The following is a 14,654-nucleotide window of genomic DNA, read 5'->3' on the forward strand; positions in this document are numbered from 1 at the left end:
AGAAGAAGACGCATTTCTTGGCTTCAAAATTTACGAAAGTGGTATAACACGACTACCACTGAACTGTTCCGCGCTGCCATAAACAAAGTAAAGATAGCCGTGATGATCGCCAACATCCGGAACGGATAGGCACTTTAAGAAGAAGATCCATCAATGAGTTCTTACTGACTGTTTAAACTCTCAACTTGGATTTTTGTTCTATTAAATTATCTTAAAATGCAATAATTTTATATTTCATTGTTATTGTTGTACAGGATTTTAAGAAATTTTTCCATACATAAAACGGACTTTTCTGTACACGTGTGAGAAAATATTTTTTTCTTCCATGGTTAGACATTATTAAATAAATGTGGCAGCGAACGTGTTGGTAAAAATGTATACAAATGTTAATTTATTCTCTCTGAACCCTGAAGTTAGGTACATACACTACATACATATGATATATATCACCTATGTCAATTTTTGTTAGACTACAAAAATTATTTATTTTTCAACTGATTTGAAGAAAATATATTTATTTTTCAATGTATTTGCAATTTCTGTATCTTCTTGTTCTTGACCAGAATGGATTTTAATAAAGAACTACTTCATTGTATTTATTGACGAGGTGTTTGAATTGATATTTCACAATGTTTGTGGGATCAAAGTTTTGAAATTTGCTGGAAATACGGAATTTGTGAGTATTCAAAGTAGAATTATTTAGTAAACAGTGTGTAAATATATTGTAATTGTTTTAGTTTATGTAACGATTTAAATAGACGGCAGCAAGTCATTTATAAGGTAAGCTATTGCCTCCTTTTTTTTTTTGGTGAAAATATCAGTTTTTTACCCATTCTAAATCTGGATGTTATATGGTTATACAATGTCACGATGATTAAATGGTTAATTGTAAGAGTGCTTCGAATCGTGATTCCAGTAATTAGCAATCTGTCACACCAAGGCTAATACAATAATTTGGACGCCTCAAATATGCACAGAAAGCTTTGAAACAGAACATTTTCATTATATTATTTTATGGATTTTGCAATTTTTTTCTTTATATAAAACACGAACGAATAAATATGTTATTATTGCAGTTAATTAGAATTTTTTTGACAAATAATCTTCTGATAGATTTAGCAATCCTCAAACCACCAGTTGCCAGATTGTAACAGATGTCTTTTTAAATTTATAATATTTATACTGAAATTTTGCTATTTAGTGTTTTAAAACTATGTATTTATTTTTTCTTTTTTAATAATTCTAAACTATTAATTGTTTTATATCTTCTTGCTATTGATTGCATATGTTTCAATTTTAATGTAAATTTCAACACCGCCAAACTGTGTTTTTAGTTCTCTGGCCAAACACCAATATTTCGTTCTGTCGTGCAACATTTGTAGCTACCTTCACGTTATCTGTATATATTCAAATGTTCAAATTTTAACATTCGAAGTGTATTGATATTTGCCTACTATATGGATAAATTTTGTAAGCAACAACTTCTGCCAATAACTCATATTTTAAAACATTGTGAAGGATTGAAAAAAAAAACAAATAGTGATTCTGGTGACAAGAAAATGAATGACAGAAAAGCTAAGATTAGGAATAGAATAAATTAATAGTTAAAATAAAAATTATTTTAAATACGCATACAAAATAGATTTGTGCTTATATTGGAGGATATTGAGATGTACCTACAGTATTTTTCATATAAAAATGCGTGCACGTTATTCAAGATTTACGACGTTAGAACCCCACAGCGTTGCCAAAACATCAGAATAGATAGTAAGTGAGGAATTTTTAAAATGTCAACTATTTACAAATTATACAAAATTATATATTCTAAATTTTAAACGTCCCGCCATTATTTCTTGTTCAAAATAATTTATCTTATATGAAAGCTTATCAGCTTTCTACAGACTATTTAGTTGTTTTGGCATATCACAATCACACAACAATAATTAGTTTTTAAAGCTATTAATCTATAAATTTAATATGTATTTATAAATACAATTTATTAATATATAATATTATATTATGATCAAATTGTGTAAGAAATCAAAACATAAACAAAATTCTTACTCTAAAAAAGCGGCAACATTTTAAACAATTTCGCCACACACTCAACTGTCAAAAAATTTGAAGTATTCTCATATCAGTTGCGCACAATTTTGTCTAATATATTTAATTAAAATTATTATTTTGTGGAATATTAGACTTAAAGAGTTATTTTATAAAATTTATATTATTAATAATAATAAATGTTTTTGGTTATTTAATCAATATAATTCTAAAATTCCCAATATAATGATGATTACATTTTTCTGATTATTATACCATGTTGACGCCTATGAAAAATCGAGCAGTTCCATATGGGTTTCGTATTATTAGCTGTGTTAGGAAAATTTGAACTCTAAGGTTGACATTCTGGAAATTTTAAATAAAAGTGACGTCACTTTATATACATTGTGACGTGCACGCATTTTTATATGAAAAATACTATATGTCAATCTGCAATTCGCAATTTAAAGGGAAATGCAACCAAGAACATTTTATCACCAGATAATTTGACTGGTTTCACCAAGTTTCTGTCATATATTTTTTAAGAAACTCAAAAAATTATGATAATTATAATAATTGCATATGTAACACTATTATTTGATGAAAAAGACAGTCAAGATTTGATTTCACGTACAAAGTTTCTATGTATCTGTTTATACGTATTTCGCCCTAATAGGCCTCATCAGAACAGCTATTCATAGGCTTTGTCAACGTGAAAAATAAATCTTTTCTGTCTTTAAGAAGCAACACTAAAATGGCTTCGAAATGGACGCAATAGCGACATCTGATAATAAATCCGTAAAATAGTTTCGAAACACAATTCAGATTTCTGCCTTAATCTGAGCCTTCTAAAAATTGCAAGGCAAAACAGACGTTGATAAAGATGTTAATAGAGACATGGGGAATCTAAAATTTGCATTCCACGACATGTCTCCTCAACTAAGCAGAAATCCTTAGCGAATTGGTTTCTTGTACTCATATAGAGTAGATCCGAATAAAATGAAAAAGACAGTCAAGATTTGACGAATACGAAAAATGACCGATTTTTGCGATACTCGTTAAGTTTTGTGAACGTTTGTGCTTATTGTTGCCTAAAAGTACGAGCATTATGTCTGATTCCGGAGGTCACACGGCATCGCGTATTCTTCCAGATATTTTGTGTACTGCAAAGATTTTAAGCGAAGCTTTGTTGACTATTAACTCCACTGCGTCTTACGAAGCTTTTGACTTTTATACTTTTTTGCCTAAGAGGCGTAAAAGTAACATTTTTATATTGTCAATCATATTTGAAAAAAAAAATTTTATTTTATCATGTACAACTGGTTCCTAAAAAAACCGATACGAGTCTTATAACAGCTTATAGTCTTCGGTCCATCTGCGTGAAAGGAACTATGAAATTGTTTCCTTCAGAGAGATCTTTCCAAACCTCTTATATACCGTAGCACAGCTCTTCGGCATTTTGAGGTATAAAATTACGCCGAAACAACCGTTTTATAATAACCCCCCACACATTCTCGATTGGGTTTAAATCTGGACTGTAGCTGGGCCATGGTAGAAGGTTTCGATGTTGTTATTCTGGAGGCACTGGTTTATTATATTTGCAGTGTGAACAGGACAATTATCTTGTTGGAGGATAAAATTATTTTCTGGATACAACTGTTCTACACTGGGAAACATGATGTTTTCTAGAATATTCAGATAATTCTGCTCAACAAACCTGCCATCAATACGCCGTACCATTCGCATTCCTCTAGATGACATCTAGATGATTAAATATATTATTATCTGGTATATACACCCCAACTTTGCCCTTTTTAGAAGATTGAAAAATTTTTCCTTCTGTAAATATTACCCTGTCCCAAAATTCTTGATTTTGTAGCTGATGATTTAAAGCAAATATAAGTCTTGATTGCTTCTGTTGCGGTGTAAGAGCTTGTTTTTTTGCTGCAGTTCGGTACCTAAGATGCGATGCTTTAATTCTGCGCCAAGTTGTTTTCTTTCTTCCCGGAAACTGTGACATGACTTGCAATTTTCGCATCTTCATAATGATTCTCTTCTAATCTCTCCAAAAGCGAACGATCTTCATGAACGGTAGATATTTTTGATCTTATAGAACCTTCTCGTCTTTCGAGAGTTTCTTGTTCTCTTCATCTTTTATTAATATTAAAAACTGTTGTTCTGCTTACATTAAAATGGTTCGCCACGGCAGATAGTGACCAACCATCTTCTAATTTCGTTACAATTCTTGCTTTTAATTCTTTGCTAGCATGTGGAGCCATTTTTTGAGGTTGAACAGAATAAGTTATCTGACAAATTTTAAGATTTGAAGTGACAGAGACACTATGTAAAAAATAAGTATTTATCTTTCAAAATACACTGCTCAATTTGCCACAAAATACGCTAAGAGTCGTATCAGTTTTTTTAGGAACCAAATGTATATAAGATCCCAAGAGAATTTTGTTTAATAAAAGGTATTACTTTCAGAATTTTTCAATCCTTGGACACTGATAACTGTCTTAAAGCTGGTGAAAAGCGTTGAGGATAAAAAATAAATACAGTTAAAATGGATGCGATTTATACATTTGGACGACGACAAGATTCAACGTCAGGAAATTTAATGTACCCCAATCGACAAGGCAACACACCGTCTGGTGCAAAAACCCGAAGAGAAATAATTGAGGAAATGTTAGCCGCGAATAGCTTTTTATTATCAGAAACTGAAATGAAAAAAGTGTACTCGATGTTTAATATTAAAGATCCACCCAACTTTTGTATACAAGATCCTTTTAAAGATACTGCTGAAGATTGCCACGCAAGATACGTTTCTGGAACCGAAGAACCTGGAATCATGACTGAGACATTTGCAAGAGAGTGTAACTTGTCAAAGTTTGCCATAGATAATACACGTTCATCTTCTTGGGGAGATATATCAAATGAAATTGAAAATCGAAATGAAAGAAATCAATTTAGTCGCGAAACCCTAGACGTAAATCCGTTTATCCGTCAAAAAAGTCCTTTTATTCTCGAAAGGGGTCCTCTTAACTGTAAAAGAAATTCTCTAGAGCGAAATGATAATCACCGAGATGCCACAAATATGTCATGGGAAAGAAAATCTTTAAGTAATCCTTATAAGCCAGGTAGAATTGACCACTATGAGGATCCTTTTAAACATACTAACTATGCTATTTCTCGTATTCGCAAAAGAAAGCATGGTGGTAGAGAGTTTCCTGAAGTATATGGAGAAACATCATGGAACTATGATGAAGAAAGCACAAACAAACAAGCGAAATATGAAGAAGAAAACCTCAACGGGAGATACCTTTCTGCGACGAGGCAACCTGAAACGATGGCCGGATCATTTTCAAGACAGGAATCGGATATGCATAGTGGAGGAAGCCCTTATGATCGGGCTTCGAATTCATATGGACAGATACCTTCTTACGAAATGAATACTTTCGGGGGTGAAAGAAGTCAAGTCCATCGTGAAACTCGCGGAAGAAGTCCATTCGGTTCCGGAAGAAATGATATCCATCCTGAAACTCATAGAAGAAGCTCTTCTGCTAGTGAAAGAAGTAGCTTTGGACGTAAACTCCGTGAAATAAGCACTCCCACTAGCGAAAGAAATCTATCGAGTTATGAACTGGGTGAAAGTCCTGTTAACCGTGAAATAAATTCTCTTGATCGAAATAGAAGCTCTGATAATCTCCGAGATGTCAGAAATATGTCGCGGGAAAGGAGGACGCGAGTAGATGAGAGAATAGATTTTATACCACCACGAGATAATCCTTATGAGCCAGATAGGATTGAGCTTTATCAGGATGCATCACATTATCCTGGTGAATATATTGCAACTTCTAGTAGTAGAGATTTTGGTGGTGACAGCAATGCTTTTATGGATAGCCGGAATTCGGATTATAGTGAAGGTGATGATATTGACTCACTTATAGATAAGCACGAACCCCATTATTTTAGAGATATGTTCGAAAACGAAGGTAGATCAGCTCCAAAGACACCGAATGAAATAAAAAACAATGAGGAGAAGATAATTGTTGTTCCCCAAGGATTTCCATTTGTGCGATTTACGAAAGATGAAACCAAAGTCCTAAAGCGTTTATTAGGGAAACAGGCTGAAGATATTATTCAGCAAGGACTGCCGTGTCCAAAACTTAGATCTGGTATGTACCAAGGTGGATCGTTTGTCCTCAAGATTAAAGATCAGTACACTAAAGACTGGCTAAAATTTGTGATCCCGCGCTTACAAATGGAGACTGGTCAAATCCTACAAATTGGAGATTACGGTGATATTCCGGAAGATTCGAAGATTAAAGTCGTGATGTGGATTCCTAAGGGAATATCCTCCGGACCTCCAATGAGTATTGTTAAAAAACTGGCAGAACAAAATGCAGGTCTAGTGACGAATCATTGGCGTGTTTTAAATGTTAAGCGCAATCCACAAAAAGCCTCTCGATTCCTATTACGGATAAAACAGAGTGATGTCACTGCTCTACAGAAATTCGACATGAAACCTATTCTTCATAAGAAAAAAACGAAGTTTGTAATTCAAGGTTGAAAGTGAACTAGGATTTTCTCAGAGGAACTGGTAAGCGCTCTTTGAAGATTAACAGATTTTATATTTATTCTTCCCCTCTTTAATTAATTCTGCTTGTTCATTGACGGATTGATACCTCTATGTAAGGTTGTTACAAGTTCTTTTTTCTTCGTCCTTGTAGTGTACATATATCTATATTTTTTTCTATTAACTCTTTTGTAATTTCCTGCTCTCTTATGTTTACAGATTGCATTAGTCGTCGTAATAAAATCGTTCCTGTTCCGAGGCATAATCCTGTTTCTCTGAGCTGTATAGGTTTAAAATCTATCAGTAGGGTGCTAACCTGACAGTCGACCTCCTTTATCCAGGCTTGAGACCGGCAACGATTCTGTCGAGCTACTCGATCCACCCAACAAAACTTCAGGCGGAGTTATCTTTAAAATTATAGACCAAATTATTTATATGTCTGTCAGAAATGTGTTGAGATGAACTTTTATACATAATAATATAATTAATATGTAAAATTGTACTAATAAAAGTTTCTATTTAGTCGTAATAACCATAAAATTTGTTAATTTTATACCTCCGAAAAATCTAGTCGGCTCTTGTGAAAAATTTGGATAATTTACCGAAATCTGGGTAAAAAATGCTCATGACTTTACTGCTGCAGAATTTACGTAAACATATTTTGACAGATTCATAGCTGGAAACCTACAACACAAAAGTTCCTAGCTCGCAGTATTAACAGCTTAAATAAACTTTTATTACAGACTTCTTTCATTGAAAAAAGAAGAATTATTATAAATAGTTTAAGTGTATACTAAACCCATAAAATTTTGGGTAGTATATATTTAAAAAATATATTTCAGTTGTTATAATTTAACATCACTATTTATTATATGGTGCAAATAAATAAATATTGATTGTCGGTAATTCGTAAAGTTCTATTTTATTTACTATTTAGTTTGTTTACTTTTAATATTGGCTATGAGTACTTGTGCTTGGTTGTATAGTAATTTCCAGCCACTTCTAGTCTGTCAAAAAGTAACTAACTTCGCAAAAAAATAATTACTAAATTCACTAGACAGTTTGGACTGGGAATAGCGAACCGACTATATAAGAAAATCCGGCACAGTTACACAAAACTTACAAAATTTGGCACCATGATTCGATGGAGACTGAAATGAACCTCTAACAGTTGCAAGTAATACTGCGATTAATGCTGCAATTATTTTTTTTTTTCACTCGTATTTTAACATACCTTTAAAATTCGATAGGAATGGGATTTAAAATGTATTATTCGTTAGAAGATGTACTAGCTGATTTGAATATATATGTATATATATATATATATATATATATATATATATATATATATATATATATATATATATATATATATATCGGCACAAACGGACAACACTGATCAAAGTATTGTCGCAACAATGACTAAAGTCAAATGCAGTAATATGAAAAATATTGTAAATATTTTGGTAAAATAACAGCAAATTTCGAATTCAACACTTTCAAAATATATTTATAAATAAGTTAATTAAACCCGCAAGAACTACTCCTATAATTCCATACATGCATAGAGGGTTCTATAAAATCGGTAAATTTTTAATTATGGTTTCCTCTTGATGTGCCTATCCGTTACGAATGTTGTCGATCATCATGGCAATCTTTATCCTTCAGCAGCGCAGATAAGTTACACAGGTTTTGTATTGAACCAGATTCTGAGCTTCTTTAACCAAGATGTTCTTCTTCTTCCTGGACCTCGTTTTCCAAGTACGTCTCGGTTCTTATTCATTCTTCTGAGGACCTCCTCATTTGTGACACGATCAGTCCACGGGATCTTAAGCATTTTCCGATATAGCCATATCTCAAATGCTTCCAGTTTTCTGCACATATCTTTGTTCAAGGTCCACGATTCAACACAATAAAAAAGGACAGAGAAGACGTAGCATCGCAGCATTCTTACTTTTGTATCAAGAGAGAGGTTATGACTCTTGAAGAAGGTCCCCATCCGATCGAAGGTGGATCTAGCTTTTCCGATGCGTGCTCTAATCTCCTGGTTGTTGGTCCATTATTCATTTATTATGGTGCCGAGGTAGTTGTGCGTCACTCTTTCTACAGGGGATTGGTTGACGTAGGGTTGATCTTCTGTTATCCTTTTTTTGCTAATTATCATAAGTTTTGTCTTCTTAACGTTTATATTGAGTTAATGTTGTTAACTGTAATACGTGATTTTGTTCATAAGAACTTGTAGGTCTTATAAGTTGTCCGCAAATACTATGGTGTCATCTGCATATCTGATGTTGTTTAGCCGGTAACCATTTAGTAGAATACCTTTTTCAATTTCGTGCAAAGCTTCAATAAATATTCTTTCAGAGTACAGATTGAAGATTAGAGGAGACAAAATACAGCCTTGCCTCACTCCACGCATGATTTTCACATACCTAGTCAGTGTGTTCACCTTCAACTCTGAGATTTGCTGTCTGATTCCAGTAAAGATTGCTAATTATTTTCAGATCTTGGTTGTTAATTCCTGTTTCTTTTAGTATTTGCATCATCTTGGCATGCTGTACTCGATCAAACGCTTTCTCGTAATCAACCAGACATGCGAGACATGCGTATACGTCGCAGTTGACGTCTCTGCATCTCTGGAATAAGACTTGTACTGAGAACAAAGCCTCTCTAGTACCAACAGCATTTGTGAACCCGAACTGGTTGGGGGAAATTTGACTTTCACGTAGCTTGAAGATTCTCTTATGAATTATCTTTAGGAACAATTTTAGGAGATGACTCATGAGGCTTATAGTACGGTAATCTTCGCATTTTTTGGCTCCTGGTTTTTTTGGAAGTGCAATAAACTTAGATTTTATCCATTCTGTTGGCATTTCTCCAGAGTTGTATATGCTGTTGAATATCTTTGTGATTATTGCTATTGATTCGTTGTCTATTAGTTTGAGTAGTTCTGCTTGTATATTATGAGGGCCTGCCGCTTTGACATCCTTTAACTGTGTTATTGCGGAATAAACTTCCTGCTGTAATATTCTTGGTCCATCATTTACCTCTTCTTCTAGCTCAAAGGTATTATCTCTTTGGTCTTCAAATAGTTTTTCTAGATATTCTTTCCAAGTTCTTAATTTACTCTGTTTGTCCAAGATGATGTTTCCGTCAGAATCAGTTATATTTCCTTTTTGCCTTCGTCTTAGTCCCTCTGTGAGTTTTTTAACTTTCATATATACATTGTGACAATCGTACTTTGACTGCAGAGTCTCGTCCATTAGTTTCAGGATCTCATCTGCCATCTATGATTTTTTCTTCATTAATCTATCTGTCTTTAAGTGTTTATCCTTTACATTTTGCACTATTTTTGTAATATGTTCGATCGTTTGTTCTTTGTTCGATTCGTCTCTAATTACAGTCACTTGCTCATTTAACGTGGCTTGGACTCATCCTCGTATCAAGTTCTTTCAGCATACGTAGGTCGTATGATTGTGCTTTCCTTTTCTGTACTGTTTTGAGTTTGACTCGAAATTCTCCCACCAGTGGAACGTGGTCTGTCCCAAGTCTGCTCCAGGATAAGTCTTGACAGATGTAAAGCTGTTTCGGAATCTTTTATTTACTAAAATGTAGTCTATTTGATTCCTAATAATTCTCCCGAGTCTGTCTTGAGGGGATTTCCATGTGTACAGCTTGTAAGGTGGTAATTGGAAGAATGTGTTGGTGACAACTAGTTCTGATGAGACTCTGACTCTAATGATGAGAACTTCATGTCGAGAAATTTTCTGCATGATACTATTGATGTTCTGATAGAACTCAATTGCTTCTTCCTCCCCTTTGTCTGCAGTGGGGACCCTCATCACTCTCTCTGATATTGGTGTAAAGTTAGTAACGCATTTGGCAACATTGGGTGATACGATTATTCCGATTATGGTTAATCCTTATCAATTTTAAAAGCCATTTTACAACTGTTTGTGTTGTTGATTATCCCAAGGTCGCCAAAGAAAATTTTCTTCTGTTGCTTTATATAGTGACCAAGACAAGTGTTGCTCATGTGTTTAATCAACGTAAAACAATCCGTTACTTGATTTTAGCTTATACTGTCAAGTTGGATTTTTGTTATAAGATCTTAAAATCCAATATTTTTGCTATTTTTATTTCATTGGTACCTGAACTTAAGTTTTAGTGAATTTAAAAAAAAAATACATACATAAAGCTGGAATAAAATATCGATTTTTTTTCAGTTCATAAATAAATACGAATATTGCGTGGCAGCAAACGTGTTAGAAATGCATAAACATTTTAGTCTGTTCCCTATGAAATGAACTTAGGTACATAACCATAACATGAGTTGATTTTTACCGAAAGTACAAGCTGAATATATCCGCAAATGTCAAAAATATTTGGGTTTGGCAGTGTTGGCATGTTTTTATAGTGCATATGTATGCTTCAAATATAAAGAGATAAAGCTTTCAAAAAGTACATTTTGATTAAGTATATTATTTTATGAATTCTGCAATTTTTAATTTATATGAAGCAATACCGAGTAAATATTTGTCTCTTTCGAGATTAATTGTAAACACCTGTTGTAATCTGGCAACTGCTGATTTGAGGATTGCCAAATCTATCCCCTAATCTATCAAAGGGTAATTACTAAAAAAAAATTCTAATAATTAACTGCAATTAATCTACAAAGAAACAAATATTTACTCATCGTTGTTTCATAGAAATTAAAAATTACAGAATTCATAACATAATATAAACAAAATGTACTTTTCTAAAGTTTTATCTTTTTATATTTGAAGCATACAGCATCTACATTATAAAAACATGGCAACACTGCTATACCAAAATTTTTTGTTCCATGTTTGACATATGCGGCTATAATCATAATCACAATCAGCTTGTACTTTTGGTAAACTCAACCAATATTTTGATGAAAGTAGATTTATATTTTTGTATTTTCTTATGGTCTCTTGACTTTTGTATAAACGACTGGGTTTCATAAAGAATAAGTAAAGAACTACTTAAATTCGTTATATGGCCATTTATTGAGAGTTATGTTATGAAGACGTAGGATAAAATACAAAAAGTTTTGAAATTTTGCTGGAATTACAATATTAATTGTGAGTATTACATATAATCATTTATTGAATGGTTTGTAAACCTATTGTGTTTGTTTTAGTTAATGGTAAGGATTCAAATAGATTGCAGCAAGTCGTTTATGAGGTAAGCTATTGCTTCTATTATTTTTTTGATGAAATATTGATATTTTTTGTTTATTAGTAACAGGTCAATAATTAAGAATACACTAGAAAGGTTACTACAGAATGAGCTACTAAATGTAAATATAATGTACTGTTTATACGATTATAATTAAATCTGTAGAAAAATAGGGCTCTCCACTCTAGTGGGCTTCAATTCTCTATTAGATCATAAGGAGTTCGACGTTCAGATTATTTAATAGAACTTAGTATGTGTAATAAACTAGTAATACTTGAGTATTGATTGATTATTATTATTATAAGAATCATATGGTAAAAATGAACTTTTTGTTTAAAAATGTTTTACAATCTAGACATCTTAACCGATTTATATCCAAAAGGACATTAAGAAGGTTATGATGTATTCAATTCAGTTAATAAAATCGATTTTTTACTGGAGGTGTTATTTTTAGATCTGCTTGGAGGCTAAATCTAAATAATATGTGAGTTGGGAAGCAATTCTAGTCAAATTCGTGAATTTTTGTAATTGTCGCGATTATCATTTTATTTAGATACAAGTTTATTACTTAATTTTGATTGTTTTTTTGGCAATTTCCTTCCCCAAACGCTCCAACAATGCTATTACACTATTTCTTTTCTCAAGGGAATCAATGAAAAATAGTTGTAGATCTGAAAATATGAATACCAAGACCTAGCCAACTAGTATTTGATCTTTGACTGCTTTTGACAGCTCTTTTGGGAACAAATGAGCAGATTCGTTGACAAAAAAAAGGCTTGAAAGATACCTTTTCTGGCCCAGAATGCTGCAAGAAACCATATTCAGAAATGGCTGATAAGGAATCATAAAAAAATGGAGAGCTACTCAAGGGCAAATCCAGTCCAAGAAAATAAGCTAGAACATTGATAAAAAACTCTCTCAATAAACAGGAGATTAAAATTGTCATTGAAATGGTGACTGGACATTGTCATTTCAGAAAACACAAGATGAACCATGGTGCAGTAAATGCAAATTGAAAGAAAATACATCCTATGCAATTGTAATGTGCTGGGAGATATGAGGCGGGAATTCACTGGTCAACTGAGGATTGAACCAGATTGAGGCTGCAGCAGGACTTATTGGAGTTTCATTTAAAAAAATAGTGTTTGATACAAAGTCTTATGACCAAGTGCCAGAGATCAACCTGTCTCGCTTGAACGAAGAAGAAGGGTCATCATATACTTCCTGCCATTTATCATTTATGATGGTATTGTACTAAAACTAATTATAGAGTAAAAACTTTTTTTTAACCAAACAGTTTAATTTTATCATGTATGTAAGATCCCAAGAGAATTTTGTTTAATAAAAGGTATTACTTTCAGAATTTTTCAAGCCTTGAATACTCACAACTGTCTGAAAGCTATTGAAAAGCATTGAGGATAAAAAATAAATGTTGTTAAGATGTCTGCCATTAATAAATATGGACAACAACAAAATTCAAGATCGAGAAATTTAATGAAACCCAATCAACAAGGCAACAGACTGTCTGGCGCAGCAAGGCGAAAATTAGTAATGGAGGAAATGTTAGCTGCGAATAGCTCTTTATTATCAGAAGCTGAAATTAAAACAATGAACTCAATGTTTAGCATTGAAGGTCAACCCAAAGTTTGTATAAGAGATCCTTTTAAAGATACTGCTTATTCTGATAGAGGATTTCGCGGAGTACATGAAGACTTGCCATGTAATTTTGGTGAAGAAAGAAGAAATCATGAAAATAGGAACCCAAGATACGTTTCTGGGACCAAAAAACCTCAAACCATGGATGAGGCATTTTCAAGGCAGAGTCACTCTTCCAAGTTTACCATAGATAATAGAAGTTCATCCTCTCGTGGGTATAGATCGAATGCAGCGGAAAATCGAAATGAAAGAAACCTATTTCGTCGCGAAACCCGAGATGTGAGTCCATTTAATCGTCAGAGAAGTCCTTACATACGCCAGAGGAGTCCTCTTAATCGTGAAAGAAGTTCTCTGGAGCAAAATAGAAGTTCGGATAACCGTCGATATGCCAGTAATATGCCGCTGGAAAGGAGGACGCGTGTTGATAAAAAAAAAGATTTTAGAACATCACGAGATGATCCTTATGAGCTTGATAGAATTGAGCGTTACCAGAATAGATCACATTATCCTATTCTTCATAGAAGAAACTAAATTTATAATTCTAGATCCAAAGTGAACTAGGATTATCTCAGGGGAATTGGTAAGCTTTTTTTACTATGTCTGGAGCTCATTTTATGCTCATTCCGCAATTTACAGAGAGAATTATTTAAAATTCCTTGTTCTCGATAAGGGAGAGGCGGGTCGCGGGTGCATACTTTACACCATGAGTCAGCTTCGGTGCTTGACAATGCAACCGTGTTGAAATATAAATAATTCACATTATATTGAGAATATTTTTTATGTTTAACAGTTAAATCACAAATTGAATGTATTTAACACATGTTTTATTTTTTAGTTGAAAAAAGGATAATTTACAATCCTTATGGGTATTTAATTACATATTAACTTCAAATAGATGTCCCCAACTTCAAGATACAAGAATTTATTTTTTTATTAGAATTTTATTGTATTGTAGCTTTAGTTTCTTGATTTGGCGTTATATTTGTATTTAAATAAAGAGGTAACAGTAAGAATTTGTGTTTTAGTTGTACCTATTTCTGAAACACTCTTATGACTTTTTTGTCTAGCTTTCGGAATGGTTTTATTCCTTTTTCTTATTACCAAAGAATATAGACGCTTAAGCGTCTATATTCTTTGTTATTACAGTGTCTTGAACCTTGAAGTGAGGCCGGTA

The 14,654-nt window shown here is 33.0% G+C and overlaps 1 protein-coding gene and 1 long non-coding RNA gene across 4 annotated transcripts; both read left to right on the plus strand.

Moving 5' to 3' along the window:
- Nucleotides 1-419: 419 nt before the first annotated feature.
- LOC140434073 (uncharacterized) lies at nt 420-7,159 on the plus strand. 2 transcript variants are annotated; one of them, XM_072522086.1, is made up of 4 exons: nt 420-676; nt 738-780; nt 4,528-6,643; nt 6,839-7,159. In XM_072522086.1, the coding sequence occupies exon 3, from the start codon at nt 4,607-4,609 to the stop codon at nt 6,611-6,613; it is 2,007 nt and encodes a 668-aa protein (XP_072378187.1). In that variant the 5' UTR covers nt 420-676; nt 738-780; nt 4,528-4,606; the 3' UTR covers nt 6,614-6,643; nt 6,839-7,159. The 2 variants fall into 2 exon arrangements, with proteins under 2 accessions (XP_072378187.1, XP_072378188.1); XM_072522087.1 differs by having other exon boundaries at nt 420-658.
- A 3,851-nt stretch (nt 7,160-11,010) lies between these two features.
- LOC140434074 (uncharacterized) lies at nt 11,011-14,487 on the plus strand. 2 transcript variants are annotated; one of them, XR_011950019.1, is made up of 5 exons: nt 11,066-11,080; nt 11,407-11,727; nt 11,787-11,830; nt 13,186-14,060; nt 14,316-14,487. It is a non-coding gene; the product is annotated as an uncharacterized lncRNA (long non-coding RNA). The 2 variants fall into 2 exon arrangements; XR_011950018.1 differs by having other exon boundaries at nt 11,011-11,727.
- Nucleotides 14,488-14,654: the final 167 nt, after the last annotated feature.

The sequence above is a fragment of the Diabrotica undecimpunctata genome, chromosome 2 (assembly GCF_040954645.1).
Source record: "Diabrotica undecimpunctata isolate CICGRU chromosome 2, icDiaUnde3, whole genome shotgun sequence".
Classification (NCBI taxonomy): Eukaryota; Metazoa; Arthropoda; class Insecta; order Coleoptera; family Chrysomelidae; genus Diabrotica; species Diabrotica undecimpunctata.